At 41.5% G+C, this 16,259-nt stretch overlaps 1 protein-coding gene across 1 annotated transcript in view; it reads right to left on the bottom strand.

Annotated features, from left to right (window-relative positions):
• Nucleotides 1–12,638: 12,638 nt before the first annotated feature.
• The window catches only part of TNFRSF21 (TNF receptor superfamily member 21), a 66,158-nt gene continuing 62,537 nt past the window's right edge, over nucleotides 12,639–16,259 (bottom strand). The window contains exons 5-6 of the mRNA XM_006727570.3: nucleotides 15,360–15,588; nucleotides 12,639–14,053 (exon numbers count right to left, since the gene is read on the bottom strand). Of these exons, the coding sequence (XP_006727633.1) occupies nucleotides 13,824–14,053; nucleotides 15,360–15,588 (459 nt within the window). The 3' untranslated portion in view covers nucleotides 12,639–13,823. The remainder of the gene's footprint in view (nucleotides 14,054–15,359; nucleotides 15,589–16,259) is intronic.

Here is a 16,259-nt window from a genome sequence, read left to right on the forward strand (position 1 = left end):
ATCTCCTCCAAGATCATCCCCGAACCGAGAGTCCGGGAAAGCCAGGATTCAGCTTGAGGAGGAAGCAGAAAACATAGGGACATTTGCATTTATCACAGTAAGTGTCTTATACCTCATCACATATCTGACACATTTCACATGTGCTTGAGATTTTGTTGAAGTCATGGATAAACATCCAATTAGTATTTAATGTAGCCTGCTGAATTATTTAACTAGAGTAGAACTCATGGTTCCTGATGAGGATTTATTTTGAATTTTTTATTATGAATAATTTACACAAAACTAGAAAAGCTTCATAAGCCCCAGTGTACCTGTCACCCAGCTTCGAGAATAATCAGCTCATAGCCAGGCATGTTTCATGTATGTCCCACTCTCTCCCTGCCCCAACCCAAATTATTTTGAAAGAAACCCCAAATACCATATCATTTCATGAGAATATTTTTAAGAGAGACAAAAGGGAGAAGGGACACATACTTTTTTTTTTTTTTAAAGATTTTATTTATTTATTTATTTGAGAGAGAGAATGAGATACAGCATGAGAGGGGGGAGGGTCAGAGGGAGAGGCAGACTCCCCGCCGAGCAGGGAGCCCGATGCGGGACTCGATCCCGGGACTCCAGGATCACGACCTGAGCCGAAGGCAGTCGCTTAACCAACTGAGCCACCCAGGTGCCCAAGGGACACATACTTTTTTTAAAAAAAGATTTTATTTATTTATTTGCCAGAGAGAGAGAGAGAGAGAGAGGGAGAGAGAGCACAAACAGGGGGAGTGACAAACAGAAGCAGACTCCCCACTGAGCAGAGAGCCCGACGAGGGACTCGATCCCAGGGTCATGACCTGAGCTGAAGGCAGACACTTAACCGACTGAGCCACCCAGGCACCTGGGACACATACTTTTACAGTGAATTTTACTTTTCCTGAAACAAGGGATGGGGCATGGCAAAGAGGAAAGCAAGACACCCAGTTGCCAGGATGGGCAGAAAGTGACTAATTCCGTGCCATTTTAATTTATTCCATTTATTCTTTATCATTGTTGTTATATAGGCTGCCCTGTAATTTGTGGCTTAAATAGTCTCACTTGGGTTTGCCTCACCAACTGCAATTGAATTGGAAACACCTGCTAGCAAGAGCTACATTTTCTTCTCACTGAATTTAACGTTGTCGGTTCTGGTGGTCCATATGACATCTGGCCTACCTACCTCCTTTTCTTCTTAATGTTCGGTCTTCCTCCTAACCTCCTAATGACTCCTAAACTTCCTCTTATTAATTCCATCAAATGGAATTTACTGGGCACAGCTCTTGCCATACAGCTGACAAAAATAAGGTGGGAACAGCTAGCAGACCACTGGAGGCTGAGAGGTAGCAGGACGAACTATTTAACTAGAATTATTTAAATTTAAATTATTAAAATTATTATTTAAATTATTTAACTTGCTGGGAAAGGATAAATTAGCCAACAAAGGGGGAGGTCGGAGGCAGTTGAGGGTGCAGGGAGGGCATTCTAGGCAGAGGAAGCAGCCCTGACAAAGGTCTATGAAGGAAATTTGGGGCCAATGTGGGGGACTGCAAAATATATCATTGGGCTGGACCAATAAATTTGAGTGGATAAAGAAGGGAGAAGAATGGGGGTTGAAAATGTAAAATTATGCACAGTCCAGTCCTTGGAGGACAGTACTGATTGGATCGGGATGGGAGCTGGTTGGAGTTGGGCTGGTGGGAGAGAGGAGTCCTAACAGGATGGAGACACAGGCATGACGCACTCTTTAAGCTCCTGGATTCACCATGGCACTTTTCACCTTCTGCAACATCTCCTGTGAGAACATGGCCTCCTGGGACTAGCATATCTCTTGGATAGTTTACTAAACACTGATGCCTCCCCCGAAGATGCTTCCTTTATATAGAACCTACGTGCCAGACTAGGCACATTATTCAAGCATGCACATTTATTTAGTTTGCAAACATTTGTTTTCTCTGAAAGTATTTTCAAAACAGAAAGCCAGACCAGACCTTACTATTTTCATGTGTTTGTTTCACTTGGTGCAACAAAACAACTGCTAATTGGAATGAAAGTGTGGTAATGTAGATAAATTGTTTTTACTGTGCTTGTTATTAGGTTCACTGTATCTGCAATTGCACCTGTGGAAATATATTTGGAAATATTCACTTCACAGCACGAGCTATTTTCTCACGTAGCTGAGACTTTGAGCAAGATTCGTAGATCTCAGAATGAAATCCAGAGTTGCCATTTGGCAGCTGAATTGTAGCGTGTAGATAATCATTGCCATGGAATTATCTATTCTGGCTATCATCACTGCCCCAGTTTGCTCGGCAGTTGAAAATCCCACACTTTGCACTTGAGCAGTTGCACTTGACTGGTTTCAGAGCTCAAGGGCTTGGAGGGATGTTTGTAAGTTTCAGGGGTCATGAATTTGAATTGCAGTGCAGTATACGATAGAGAGTTCTGGAGTGAGAAGTGTGATTAAGTGACCTCTAATGCTCCTTCCATTTACATAACCCCCTGTCCTTGGGCTGCAGATATCTGAGGCTACTACATTTATAATCATTTTCTTCTAAAATAAAGTTAACCAAACTTCAGGCAGATGAGTCAGTGACCATTTGGAATGATGGAGGGGAGAGTTGGACCATGTTGAGATCTAATTTCATACTTTATGAGATTTAAGAACCTTGTTCCAGGGCAATGCCAGGTCCCCTGCATCCAGACATGACTTCACTTCCACTCACTTGTCCCCCATTTGAGTCAGGGGCTCACTTGCCTATTTTCCTCATTTGTGGCCCATGGTTTTCAATGCCCTGGCTGTGTTGTCTTGCTGGGCTTCTGTTCACCCACCTCTCACCCTCATCTTTAAGCTCAATTGTATCCCCCAGGGATAGATCTAGTCTTAGAGAAGAAGGGCTATGTGGGGGTACTTGGAGACTAAAAGCATCTTTAATCCCCCACTCTCAGACCATCACTAGTGCGGATTTCATCCCTATTTCCCATCTTTGAGGGACTGCCAACCTGACACATGCTGCTCGCCTTCTAAATACTAATGCCCTGCTCTCTGGGCCTTGGCTGATCTCCCACCCTCCTCCTGCTCAAAGCCACCACTGGATTTTAAACCATAAAGCCTTGAAAATTGTCCTTGTGACCTCTGAATTCTAGATGCCTGGGACACATCCTATCTAGAACCATGCCGCCATATATCTCCCAGATGGGCTCCCATGTGGACCTTCAGGCCTGACTTGACATCTCAGCTTGGGCTCAGAACCCCACAGATCCCGAGTCTGTCCCAGCTGCTCCAGGCCAGAGGTCCCACTTAGGATCCTGGACTTGGCTTCTGACCAAAGTGAAGGCAAAATCTCTGGTTCTGTCAAAGCCTTGTCTCGGTTATCAGCACCACATTATCACTTTCTAGTTGGCTTTGCCTGGTATCGATTATTTTGCTTGCACGTCCGAATGCTGGTCTTTGACCCAGAGCTTGACCTGACCATGGTAACAGTGACCGTTTTTATGCCTCTTGCTTCCCTGGAACTCTCGGGGCCTCTTCAGCCACCAGGTTATTGCCTTACTCTGACAGCTGGCTCACGTGGGCTCAGACGTTCCCAGCCTTAACCAACAGCAACAGTGGGCCCAGATCTTCTGACCCTAAAGCACTGTTCTTTCTATATGCCACAATGTTACGATCTATCGCAGCATCCTCTAGACTCTGCTCTGTAGAAAATTACTATTCTATGAGCCAATAGGCATTTGTAGAACAAGCAAATGAATTCACTAAAAAGCATTTATATGTGTGTGTATTTCATGGTCATGTGAATTTGGAAAATGCTGTGTTAAACAATGTTAAACAGGTTACTTCATTACAAGACTTTTAGGCTCCCTAAATGCTACTAATGGGCATTGTAATATTCAAGGGGTGGGAGGAGAGAAGCAGAGTATATAGCTTTTTCCAAATTTATTGGCCTACAGAGTTTTTTTTCTGTGGAACACTCTAAACATGTGACCAGACTTAAGCTCCATTCTTTGACACTGACCTGGGGTCACCTGAACAAATTTCTATCAGAAGTAACGTAAATGGAGCAAGGGGAGTCAAGACTTCCCTAAAAATTAGAATAAAACTGGACCCTTATCTTACACCATTCACAAAACCCAATTCAAAATGGAGTAAGATATAAGCATATGACTTGAAACTGTAGAACTCCTAGAAGAAAACACAGGGGAAAGCTTGACATTGGTCTTGGCAATGATTTCATGGGTAGGACACGAAACGCACAAATAACAAAAGCAAAAATAGGCAAGTAGGGGCTCCCGGGTGGCTCAACTGGTTAAGCGACTGACTCTTGATTTTGGTTTGGGTCATGATCTCAGGGTCGTGAAATTGAGCCCCGTTTAGGGCTCTTCATTGGGCGTGGAGCCTGCTTAGGATTCTCTCTCTTCCTCTCCCTCTGCCCTTCTCCCTGCTCATGCTTGCTCTCTCTCTTAAAAAGAAAAAATGGAACTACATCAAACTAAAAATTTCTGCAAAACAAAGCAAACAGTCAACAGTGCAAAGGAAGTAAATGGGATGGGAGGAAATATTTGCAAACCATTTATCTAATTAGGAGTTAACTTCCAAAATATATAAAGAACTCCTACAACTTGGTAGTAAAAAATAACCCTAAAATGGGCTAAAGACATGAATAGACATTTCTCCAAAGAAGACATACAAATGGCCAAGAGGTATATAAAAAGATGCTCAATGTCACCCATCATCAGAGAAATGCAAATCAAAACCACAGTGAGATGCTCCCTCAAACCTGTTAGGATGGGTATTATCAAAAAGTCAAAAGAGATAAATATTAACTAGACTTATTGTGGTGATCAGTTTGCAATATATACAAATATCAAATCATTATGTCATACACGAACTAACACAATGTTGTATGTCAATTATACCTCAATTTAAAAAAAAGGCAAAAGATAACGTGTTGGTAAGGATGTGGAGAGAAGGGAATTTTTGTATAGTATTACTAAGGATGTAAATTGGTTATAGCCCTTAGGGAAAACAGTATGGATAGTCCTCAAAAAATAAAAAATAGAATGACTAATATGATCCAGCAATCTCACCTCTGGGAATTTATCCAAAATAATTGAAATCAGGATCTCAAAGAGATACTAACACCTTTGTACTCATTGCAGCCCTATTCACAATAGCCAAGATATGGAAACAGACTAAATTCCATCAAGAGATGAATGGATCAGGAAAATCTGGTATATACATACAATGGAATATTATTTAGACTTTAAGAAAGGAGGAAATTCTGCAATGTGTGACAACATGGATGAACCTTGAGTTCATGCCTAAGTGAAATAAGCTAGTCACAGAAAGACATTGTATGATTTCATTTATGTGAAGCATAAAAATACCCAAATTCATAGAATCAGAGAGCAGAATAGTGGTTGCCAGGGACTGGGAGTAGGGAGAAAATTGGGAGTTACTAATCAAGAGGCATAACTTTTAATTAAGCAAAATGAATAAGTTCTAGAGATCTACTGTATACTTTGTACCTGTGGTAAATGACACTGTATTGTACACTTAAAATTTTGTCATGAGGGTCGATCTCATGTTTAAGCATCCAATAAATGAAATTTTAAAAAGAATGAAATTATGGCAATTAAATAGAAGTGAGCGTCTGAAAGGTAGCACTTTTTCATTTTAAATTCTTACTCATTTGCATATTTCCATAACTATAAATTGAGGTTTGTACTACTACACACATACTAGAATGACTACAATAAAAATACTGAAAATACTGAGGACTCACAAGGATGCAGAGCTATTGGATCTCTTATGTATCGTTCTGGGTACACAATGGTCCCACCACTGTGAAAACAGTTGGTCGGTTTACTAATAAAGTTAAAAATACACTTAGCATTTTATCTAACAATCCTACACCTGAGTATTTATCCTAAGGAAATGAAATTTGTTTCCACATAAAGCCTGTATACCAATAGTGCTAGCAGTTTTACTGGTAATAGCCAAAAAATGGAAACAGTCCAAATGTTTTCCAATGCATGAATGGTTATATGCACTGTGGTACATCCCTACCATGGAATACTACTCAGCAATGAAAAGGAACAAAGTGTTCACGTATTTAACAATTTGGTTAGATGGCAAGGGAATTACGCTGTGAAAATGAGTGGATCTCAGATTACATCCTGCATGATTCCATTTATGTAACACTTTCTAAATGACAAACTCATGATGGAAAACAGTGGTCAGGGCTTAGGGTAGAGGGGAAGGTATCGTTACAAAGAGGCAGCAGGAGGGATTTTCTTTGTTGTGATAAAGCAGTTCCTGGGGCACCTGGGGGCTCAGTTGGTTGAGATTCCGACTCTTGGTTTTGGCTCAGGTCATGATCTCGGTATTGTGAGATCCAGCCCTGGGACAGGTTCTACACTTGGCAGGGAGTCTGCTTGAGATTCTCTCTCTCCCTCAGCCCCTCACCTTCTCACACGTGCACTCTCTCTCTCTCTCTCTCTCTTTCTCAAATAAATAAATAAAATCTTAAAAAAAAAAAAGCAGTTCTGTATTCTGATTATGGTAGTGGTTTCATGAATCCACATATGTGATAAAATTGCATAGTACTGTATTCACAACAAAAAACAAAAACAAAAACAAAACAAAAAACAAAGTGCATGTAACACTGGTGTGAACCAAGTAAGATCTATAACTTAGTTAATAAAATTGTTTGAATGCCAGTTTCCTGGTTTGGGTAATACTATGGCTATTAAAGATGTTATCCTGGGGAAGGTAGGCAAAGGGTAGATAGGAACTCCCTATATTACTTTGGAACTTCTTGTGTATTTTAAATTATTTCAAAGTAAAAAAAAAAAAAAAGCAATTCGACTTTGGTTGAGTCCAGATGAGAGGGTCTAGAAGGACAGGCATCCAGTCTACCTTCTTTGTCAGTTAGGACCATGCCTGGCTCACGCAGTTCTACAATAGCCTTCCTGTTTCCACCACTTACTAGCTGTGTGACGTGGGGGTAGTCACAATCTATCTGTTCACCAGTTTGCCCATCAGCAGAAGAGAAGTTCTAACAAGTCCCACATCATAAGATCCAGGTTAAGATTAGAGTGAATTATACTAAGTGCTTTGGATACTTTATAGGAGGAGTCCCATGAAGGGACACATAAGTTCTGTCCTCTGAATGAATAGGTGATACGTGCAAAGCAGTCACAAGACTAGCCTCATGTCTCATGATCAATGTAGAAGGTAGAAATGTAGAAACAATATGAACTCTTTGTTTGCATAATAATGTCTGCAACACCTAGGTTTTCCTTCTGGATTTTTTCCCCTTTTCAAACTATCTCATTCCCCAAAGCTTTGAAATATATGAAACTGCAACTGTCAGCCCTTTGTTTTTGGCACAGTTTGCTTTGAAATTAATAAGAAGGAAGACTGCTGGAGTGCCTGGGTGGCTCAGTCGGTTAAGCGGCTGCCTTCTGCTTAGGTCATGATCCCAGGGTCCTGCGACTGAGCCCCGCAACAGGCTCCCTGCTGAGCAGGCTCCCTGCTGCTTCTCCCTCTCCCTCTGCTGTCCCCCCTGCTTGTGATCTCTCTGTCAAAATCTTAAAAAAAAAAAAAAAGACTTCCCCTGAAAAACTTTGTGATCTTTTCCCTTAATTCATATTCATATTCGGTTTCTAACTCTCCTAATACCCTCTTTGTATTTCTATCATTTCATTTAGATACATTGGATTATAATGTCCATATGTCTGTTTCTCTTCTCAGATGTGAACTTGAGCTCCGGGCCTGCATGCTTTCATTTATTCAACATAGAGTAACAGAGCACCTACCATGTTCCAGGCACTGTTCTAGATGCCAAGGACACAGCAGTGAACAGACAAATGCCCTGGTATCAATGGTAGCTACTGTCTTGTATGGAATTCTTCTTTGTATTCTTAGCTTCTGGCATAGCGCCTGACCCACGGTGGGTGCTCAAATGTTTCGTGGATGGATGAATGATAAAATGAACATTTCTGTTGGTGGGTACCCTATATTTGAACAAAACGAGCCAAACTCTAGTGTGAAATCAACCATCTAATTTCTAAAGACAATGAGAAACAATTGTCATAGGACTATTGGAAATGAGCTACCTTTTGCCTCGTCCATCTCCCTCATGAGATTTCCAGTTTGGCGTCCTGCTATGGATACAGCAATTGGTGAGTGAAAACAAGACGAAGCCGGTGCAGAAGTACTTCCTCTGGAGAGATGAAGAACCATCCAAAGACTCTTAAGAAATATTTGACCTTGGACGCCTGGGTGGCTCAGTCGGTTAAGCATCTGCCTTCGGCTCAGGTCATGATCCCAGCGTCGTGGGATCAAGTCACGCATTGGGCACCCTGCTCCGCGGGACCCTGCTTCTCCCTCTGCCTCTGCCTCTCTCTCTCTCTCTGTCCCTCATGAATAAATAAATAAAATCTTTAAAAAAAAAAAAGAAATATTTGACCTTTTTCCTCTTAAAGCTATTAATTACAAGTGATTCTTATATTGAGAAATATAAAAAGATTGGCCAGAAAATTGCTACGATGTTCCACGTCTCTAAATTTCTAAGTCTGAAGTCTCTCCATTTCAATTTTGCATTAATTAGGTCTGTTTGGGAGCCAAGTCCAGGAAAAGAATCTAAAATCACAGAGGTTGGGGTTGGTGGTGAGCAGAGCAGGATGCCATCTCCCTTTGCAGATTTTACCAAAATGCCCCTTACAAAACTATTGCTGACATTTTAAGTCTGGTTCATGTGACTCTTACCTTGGTCTTCATGAGCATACATTCCCTGGATGCCTCAGAAGTATTCTAAAAATAATTTTTATTTATAATTTTTTAAATTCCACAACATATGCACATGGTGCAAACCTCAAAAGGCTGCAAAGAGGGGCACCTGGGTGGCTCAGTTGTTAAGCGTCTGCCTTCAGCTCAGGTCATGGTCCCAGGGTCCTGGGATCGAGCCCCGCAGCGGGCTCCCTGCTCTGCGGGAAGCCTGCTTCTCCCTCTGCCCCTCCCCCTGCTTGTGTTCCCTCTCTCGCTGTGTCTCTCTCTGTCAAATAAATAAAATCTTAAAAAAAAAAAAAAAAAGGCTGCAAAGAACAAATCATGAAAAGAACATGTCCTTCCTTTCCTCTTCCTGTCTCCTGGACGGCTGGTTCCTCTCCCTGGAGGTATCCGCTGCCATGTTTTTAATATATCCTTGTAAGGTATTTTATGAATATCTGTATTTTGGAAATGATAAAGACGGTGGCATGCAACATGCTTCACATATTCAGCTACTTGAAGTCAACTAGAGTAAAAACCGTTTTGGATTTCTAATGCAAATAATTCTTCTTCAAATCATTAACTTCACGTTCTACTTCCTTTCAAGAAAAGAAGCAAAATAAGCATCTTGGAATAGTGAAAGAGTGCTGGCAGGGACTAGGGTAACTGGACTCTACCATAATGTAGCAGAAATGAGCCTAACTTCCCACCTGAAAACCACACGACTTCTACACAATGTCCAAGTTTCCTTACAAAGGTAAGGGCCACAATTTTGCTAACCAAGAGATGGATCACATCTCCATTGCTCAAATCGAAGTTTAAGAGAGGTGCCTGATGCATCTACAGGACTGTACAATGAGATCTATGGTCCCAGAGCCCAGGGGCTACAACAGTCTGAGATTCTATGACATAGTCAGTGCAGTTTATGACTCATCAGATCTTACTTTATTTTTGAAAATTGGCAAACCTTCAATCCAATATATATAGAAACACAAATCAGAATAACATCACATCCCAAACGTTCTTGGTTAATCATACCTTATACATAATGCTCAAAGCCATGAAGAATTGATCAGTTGCATCAATCAATTATTCATCAGTGCAATGAAGCTTTAAGATGTTGCCCCATCCATGCTTGGTAGTGTATCAATTCTTAACAGTTATATAGAATTTTACAGTAGGGTTATGGGTTCTAAAGCAAGTCTGCAGAGTTGAGTGGGACTATGTATAGCAAAATCACAATTGCAGATTTCCAGGTTAACTCCCTGTTAAGATTTATCCATCAGATCTGGGGTGAGGATTGAGAAGCACTCTCTTCACAAACTCTCAAATCAGTGGCTGTCCAAGCTGACTACACATTGGCATCTCCTGGGGAGCTTTAAAAAAATGCTCATACCTGGGTCCCAGGCGCTTACATTCTGGCATAAGTGGTATGGAGTTTAGCCTGGGCATTGGATTTCCCAAAGCTCCCCTGCTGATCTCAATGTGCAACCAGGATCAAGAACCACTGCTGTAGATCTTGACCAGTCCAGGACTGCCTGAGTCTGGAAATCTCCTCAGATTGTCAGAAATTGTTTACTTCTCTCATTGGGAATTCATGTAGTCTTTTCCCATGTTGGCACTACTCTGCATGAAACCGAGGCACAGTCATGGGCTCCTCAGTGTGATCTAGAGACCAGTAGCATCCACGTCACCTAAGTACCCACCCCCTAACAACTGAAACAGAATCTGCATTTTAACAAGATCCCCAAGTGTTTCATTTGCTCATTAAAGTTTAAGGAGCATAGCAAAGTGGCCTCAAATTATGCATTAACAAGCTCCCAAGTGCTGTGGCAGTCCACAGTGGCAAGGATCTCAAGCACTTAGCCCAACGTGAGTTTCCAGAAAAAATGGTGTGAGATGCTGGTTCTCTGCTTCACCACAAACCTTCTGAATCGAACTCTCTGGGAACCTGCCTTTACAGGACTGCTCATTCCCAGGTGATTATTTACATGCAAGGTTGAGAACCACTGAAGCATGTCCAACTTTTCCCCAGAGTAGGAGTCATTTTCTCCTTTGAAAAGCAGCCTGATCTAATTGGTTAAAAGCTCCTCTACATTTAACCTCAATTGGCCTATAGAGGAAACAGTATTACTCTCTAAAAAAAAAAGAAATTGTCTCTGCCTTAGCCCTGCAAATAACTGAAGATAGTCTTTCTCCCACCCAAATGATCTTTGTCATCAGGTTTAGATTTCTCAACAATTGCTCCTGATTCTGTTTCTTACTCTTCTGGTTATCCCTCCAACCCCCACATTGGAAACCTTCTAGTTCAGCATAGCCCTCAAAGTCAGGCAGCTCAAACCTGAGAAAACCTCCAAAGTGAGCCACAAAATATATAAATCAGACTCTCATAAACTCTGACCCAAACATTATATATATATATATTTTTTAATAATGCATTTTGGGGTTGCTTTTTTGGAGGGGGTAAGCTCTATATTATGTTAATTCTATATGAAACTTCTGTTTAACCACAACTTCTACGTCCCTTTCCCTTGGATCATCAAAAGATGCTACCCCATTCCTATAAGTTCATAATTATTTATTGAATTTAATTTATCAGGCTTCCCTTATAAGCCAAATAAATTTCATCACTGTGATCTCTGGGTCCACTGGTTCAGCCTGACAAAGTAGTTCTCGTTATCAGTCCTGAGTAAAGAGCCTTGGATTAGGATTCAAGTCTGATCTCTACAACTCTGTTGTAGAGCCTTAAGCAAGCACCTTAGCCTTTATAAGCCTATTTTTCATCTACAGAATGGGTACAAAAATAGTACCTGTAAGATAGTTATGAAGTTTCAACAAGACAATGTAAAAAACACTTTGTAAAGTATAAAGCTGCATAAATGGTTAAGAAAATCATAATCCCCAAGCTATGAATAACTTACAAACTTAATAACCACAACACTGATTCATGTTTTCAACGCCCAAAAAAGAAGTGGCTGTCATGAAATCCTCTGAAAAACACACTCTGTCTCCTCCCTTACTATCTCTGACCCATTCTAGTTTGCTTTTCGTTTGGGAAGAGTTTCTGTCTTCTGTTGACAAAAGAGGAAGGGAAACCTGGCCTGAGAACCATAACCCAAATGCCAGAATGGTTCTCTAGAAACCAGCCACGTGGACGTGGATGAAAGCAGAAAACCCCTTTAATGTCACTGACATAGGAGTCCAAGTGTTCAGACAGGCCATCTACTTCTACTTTCCCACTGAAAGAGGAACTTAAAATTGCTGAGGTCCTGGCCATTGGAATTCTATAGAGCCAGGGTTCCCAGGCTAAGGCGGTTATGTGATCAAATACAAGATACAGTATAATATAAAACAATACATATAATGTGATGTAATATATCCCATCCACATAAGACTTTACTTTGCTCTATTGCCAAGAAAGCCCCCCAAAGTTAGTCAGGGAGAAAGAAGTTTCACACAGAAGCCTGTGAACTGGTATAGAACCCCCACGAGTGGTAAACTTCCTCGATGGACACGAGTAAGAATATACTCCAGGGCCTGGTCATCATTTTCACCTCTCCACCTCCAAATCCTCCTTTCTAAAAATAGGGACGAACTCCAAAACAGGAGCCTTAGATTTACCCTCAAAAAACCAGGAAATGCTTGGTCGTCTTTAACGCTTGGCCATCCTTCTCTACATATCTCCAGATACTCTTCCAGACACAAAGCTTTGTTAATTTGCATGATTTACAGATCAGAAATGCTGAGATTTTTAGAATACACACATTCTTTTCCAAGAGACTCATCAAAGAGTTATAACTTCAGCACATGTATAAGGCAAGTAGTAAATACACTCAAACTACTCAAGTAACAAACACCTAATATTTATTAATAAATTAGTACACTTGAAGGCATTTTTCTGATATCAGTCCCTCACCACGACCCACAAACCCCGCCCACACAAAGGCAGTCCACGCCACCTTTGCATTCGAGTCTGCCAACTGAGCATTAGAGAGAGCGCAGGTTTATAAATGGGAGCAGAGTTGCAAATATGTCAGACAAGAGTTCTTATAGCTGCAGCCATTTTTAATTAAAGTGATTGAAGGATGAAGGAGACCCACCAAGACCAAGGCCTTGAGGCGGACTGGACCTACCGACTATGTGTGTATAAAAAAACAAGACATCTTTTAAAGCAAAGCTGGGCAAATTCCCTATGGAAAAGGGTGCCCCTGGCACTCAGTTGTGACTTTCCAAAGTGCAGTAGTATGTTCCAGAACAGCTCAATTCCTAAAAGATGAAGTTCAAGTTCTTTGGTGGCCCAGTTGTCAAGCCACTTAAATAGCAAGTTCTGATGGCTTGAGGCTTTCCTGTCTCCAGCCCAGAGCATATTAGCATAAGAGAAGCACAAGTAATGAAGCATTCTACACGGTGCTCAAGTGAAAAACCATACAATCAGCAACAGTGTGGTCAAGTTTCAGCCATGAATATGAACTCTACACCAAGGCATATTAAAAAGAGAACTCAAAATCTAATTGTATTACAGTAACTCAACGGGGTATTACATTTCTTCAACCCTTAGGAAAATTTGTAAATTACAAATAATAATAAAAATAGTAATCATTAAAAAAAAAGCAGATGTGGATGCTGAGACATGAAAGACTGCTTAGAGAATTCACAAGATGCCATTATACTTTTAAGAAGAGCCTCACAATCCAGTGTGCAGGGAAAGTCACACTGCATTTGTGGTACATTAAGCGAATTTAAAGTGCACAGAACAATTCTGAAAATACGTAAGAAGTCAAAACGGAGAAAATATGGAACCTAAAAAACTTTAGTGGTGGGTATTTTTCAACCGTTACACCTTGAGAAGGCTTATAAACTAACTTCCTAGAAGGGTTAAAAAAAGAAAGAACGAACTCAAAACACTGGCCATATACTCTTACACACACACACACACACGCCCAAAAAAAACTAGAAAAACAAAAACAAAACCAACGAAAAACCACCCTGCCACTACATTGAGTCATTTCCAGAGTGCAGTATCCCTCGGGTTCTACAATAGGTCAGGAAGATGGCTATACACAGAGTCCAAGAGGGTCTGACTGGCTTCCTGGCTCTTGACTCCGATAATCTCAAACAGTCGGTCCAGCTTGTCCTCAGCCTGAGGAATCTCTTCAATCACCCGCAGCTCCTCAGGATTCAGAATGTGGAGCATGTCGTCAAAAATAGGCTGCAAGTCACAGGGGTCCAGGCGTACCTGCCGCAACACTGTGTCCTTCTTTTCTGCAGGGAGGAGAGGGGAGGGGAGGCGACAGGGGTAAGGGACTGTACTGGGGAAACAGGAGAGGAGGAGAGCTAGGAGGGACAGCTCCCCTCCCCCACAGGCTGTTCCCACCCCCACCCTCAAGGTGAGAGTCCCCCCCCACCCTTGCACTTAAGACAACAAACAAGATTTGACTCATGGAGGTCAGACAAGGAACCGCTTGAATGGGTTGCTGATTGTCATTAGCATGACTTTGCCTAGACTTACAAGACTTCTAGATTCTTCTAAAACTCAGGAGGATGCTGAAATACTTACAGAAACTTAAATAAAACAAAACAAACAAACAACAACAACAAAAACCACTCTCCCCATCTGTAATGTGTTTACTAAACAAAGACATCAGTTCACCTTTGCCCCTCAAAAATTCCAAGTCAATGTAATCTGCTCATCTGACTTTCTAATTACACCGCCAAATTTTAAAACTAAACTGCTAAGAGCAAAAGCACATAAATAAGAAAATACTGCTTCTTGGGTCATACCTTACACAATGAGGTGAAGGAGTGTAACTTTTACTACTATTATAAAAAGCTTTCTCTAAAATATAACATGGAACATAAAATACAAACTAAAATATAAATCTTTCATTTAAATATAAAACAGATCATGTAAATAGGTAAGGTATAGAAAATAGAACGTATCTTATAAACATAAACTATAACATAACATAAAATATATAACCCTTTCACGAAAATATAATTGGAATTACCAAACTGGGAAATTTCGAACAAAACTGTCATCAATACAGCGTGCATACCAATCCCTATCCTGCTATTAAAAACTGCAAGTGGCAAATTATTTACCAAATGTACTAATCCACAATGTTTAAAACATTGCTATTTTAATTCGTTTGAGTCACTGAAACCTACACTCTGACTCTCAAGATAGGTTACACTTTAAATCCTTGTATTCTACAAACCTGGTAAATAATTTTCAAAAAAAACCTGCCAGACTACATTTTATCAGACCTTCCCGAAACACCTTCGATAGCATCATGAGGATAAAGGGCGACCAATGTGGACTCTCGGCCAGATAATCAGCGCTGGAAAAACCTTCTGGGTGGGTCCCGGCTGGCTAGGCTGGCTAGTGACGTGGTTTCTCTGAGGCCAGCCTCATCCTGGGGTCTAGGATAGGTCTTCCCGGACAGATCTCCCAAATGACTCAACTACCACTGGATTGTGGAACTGGACAGGGAGAAACCCCAGAGGCTTCTCTGGGGGAGGCTTACAGAATGAATACGCCTTGTAGCCATCCTGCCAATGTCCGTACCTTTGGTAATAAAGGAGCCCGTCCTGCTCAGCGCGGAGGAGCCGCTGGATGTGGAGTCACAACGAAGAAGGGGCTCCGACTCATCCACGAAGAAGCCCTTGTTCTTATCCAGCGGGGAAGGCTCCACCGTCAGCAGAGTGGAATTCTCAAGTTTTGTGTTGGGGCTGGGGATGGGGCTCGGGCTAAGGGGGCCGGGGCTCATCGGGAGAGCCAGCTTGTCAGTTTCCAGCTGTGGGAGGAAACAAACAAAAATTTTTTTTATTATATACTTCAAAAATTAAAGAGAAAAAAATGAAACTGAAACCCCCTCAGGTGTTCTTTTTGTCCCATTTAATGTTTTATAGATAAATTCTGCTGTTCTGACGGTCCATAACTTACATTATTGCTAAATACACACATAAACACTTTTTTAAACCCTTCAAAAATATACGTGGAGCTATGTGTAAGCATTAAAAATTAGGAGGCAGGGGCACCTGGGTGGCTCAGTCGGTTAAGCATCTGCCTTCGGCTCAGGTCATGATCCCAGGGTCCTGGGATCGAGCCCTGCATCGGCTCCCGGCTCAGTGGGGAGCCAGCTTTTCTCTCTGGTCTTCCCCCCACTCGTGCTTGCTTTCTCTCTCCCAAATAAATAAAATCTTTTTTTTTTTTTTTTAAGATTTTATTTATTTATTACAGAGAGAGACACAGTGAGAGGGAACACAAGCAGGGGGAGTGGGAGAGGGAGAAGCGGGCTTCCCGCTGAGCAGGAAGCCCGATGTGGGGCTCGATCCCAGGACCCTGGGATCATGACCTGAGCCGAAGGCAGACGCCTAATGACTGAGCCACCCAGGTGCCCCTCAAAGAAATAAAATCTTACAAAAAAATTAGGAAGTTTATGCATGAAACTGTTACCTCACAGGA

Source organism: Leptonychotes weddellii, chromosome 8, assembly GCF_054177405.1.
Source record: "Leptonychotes weddellii isolate Sample4059 chromosome 8, ASM5417740v2, whole genome shotgun sequence".
NCBI lineage: Eukaryota > Metazoa > Chordata > Mammalia > Carnivora > Phocidae > Leptonychotes > Leptonychotes weddellii.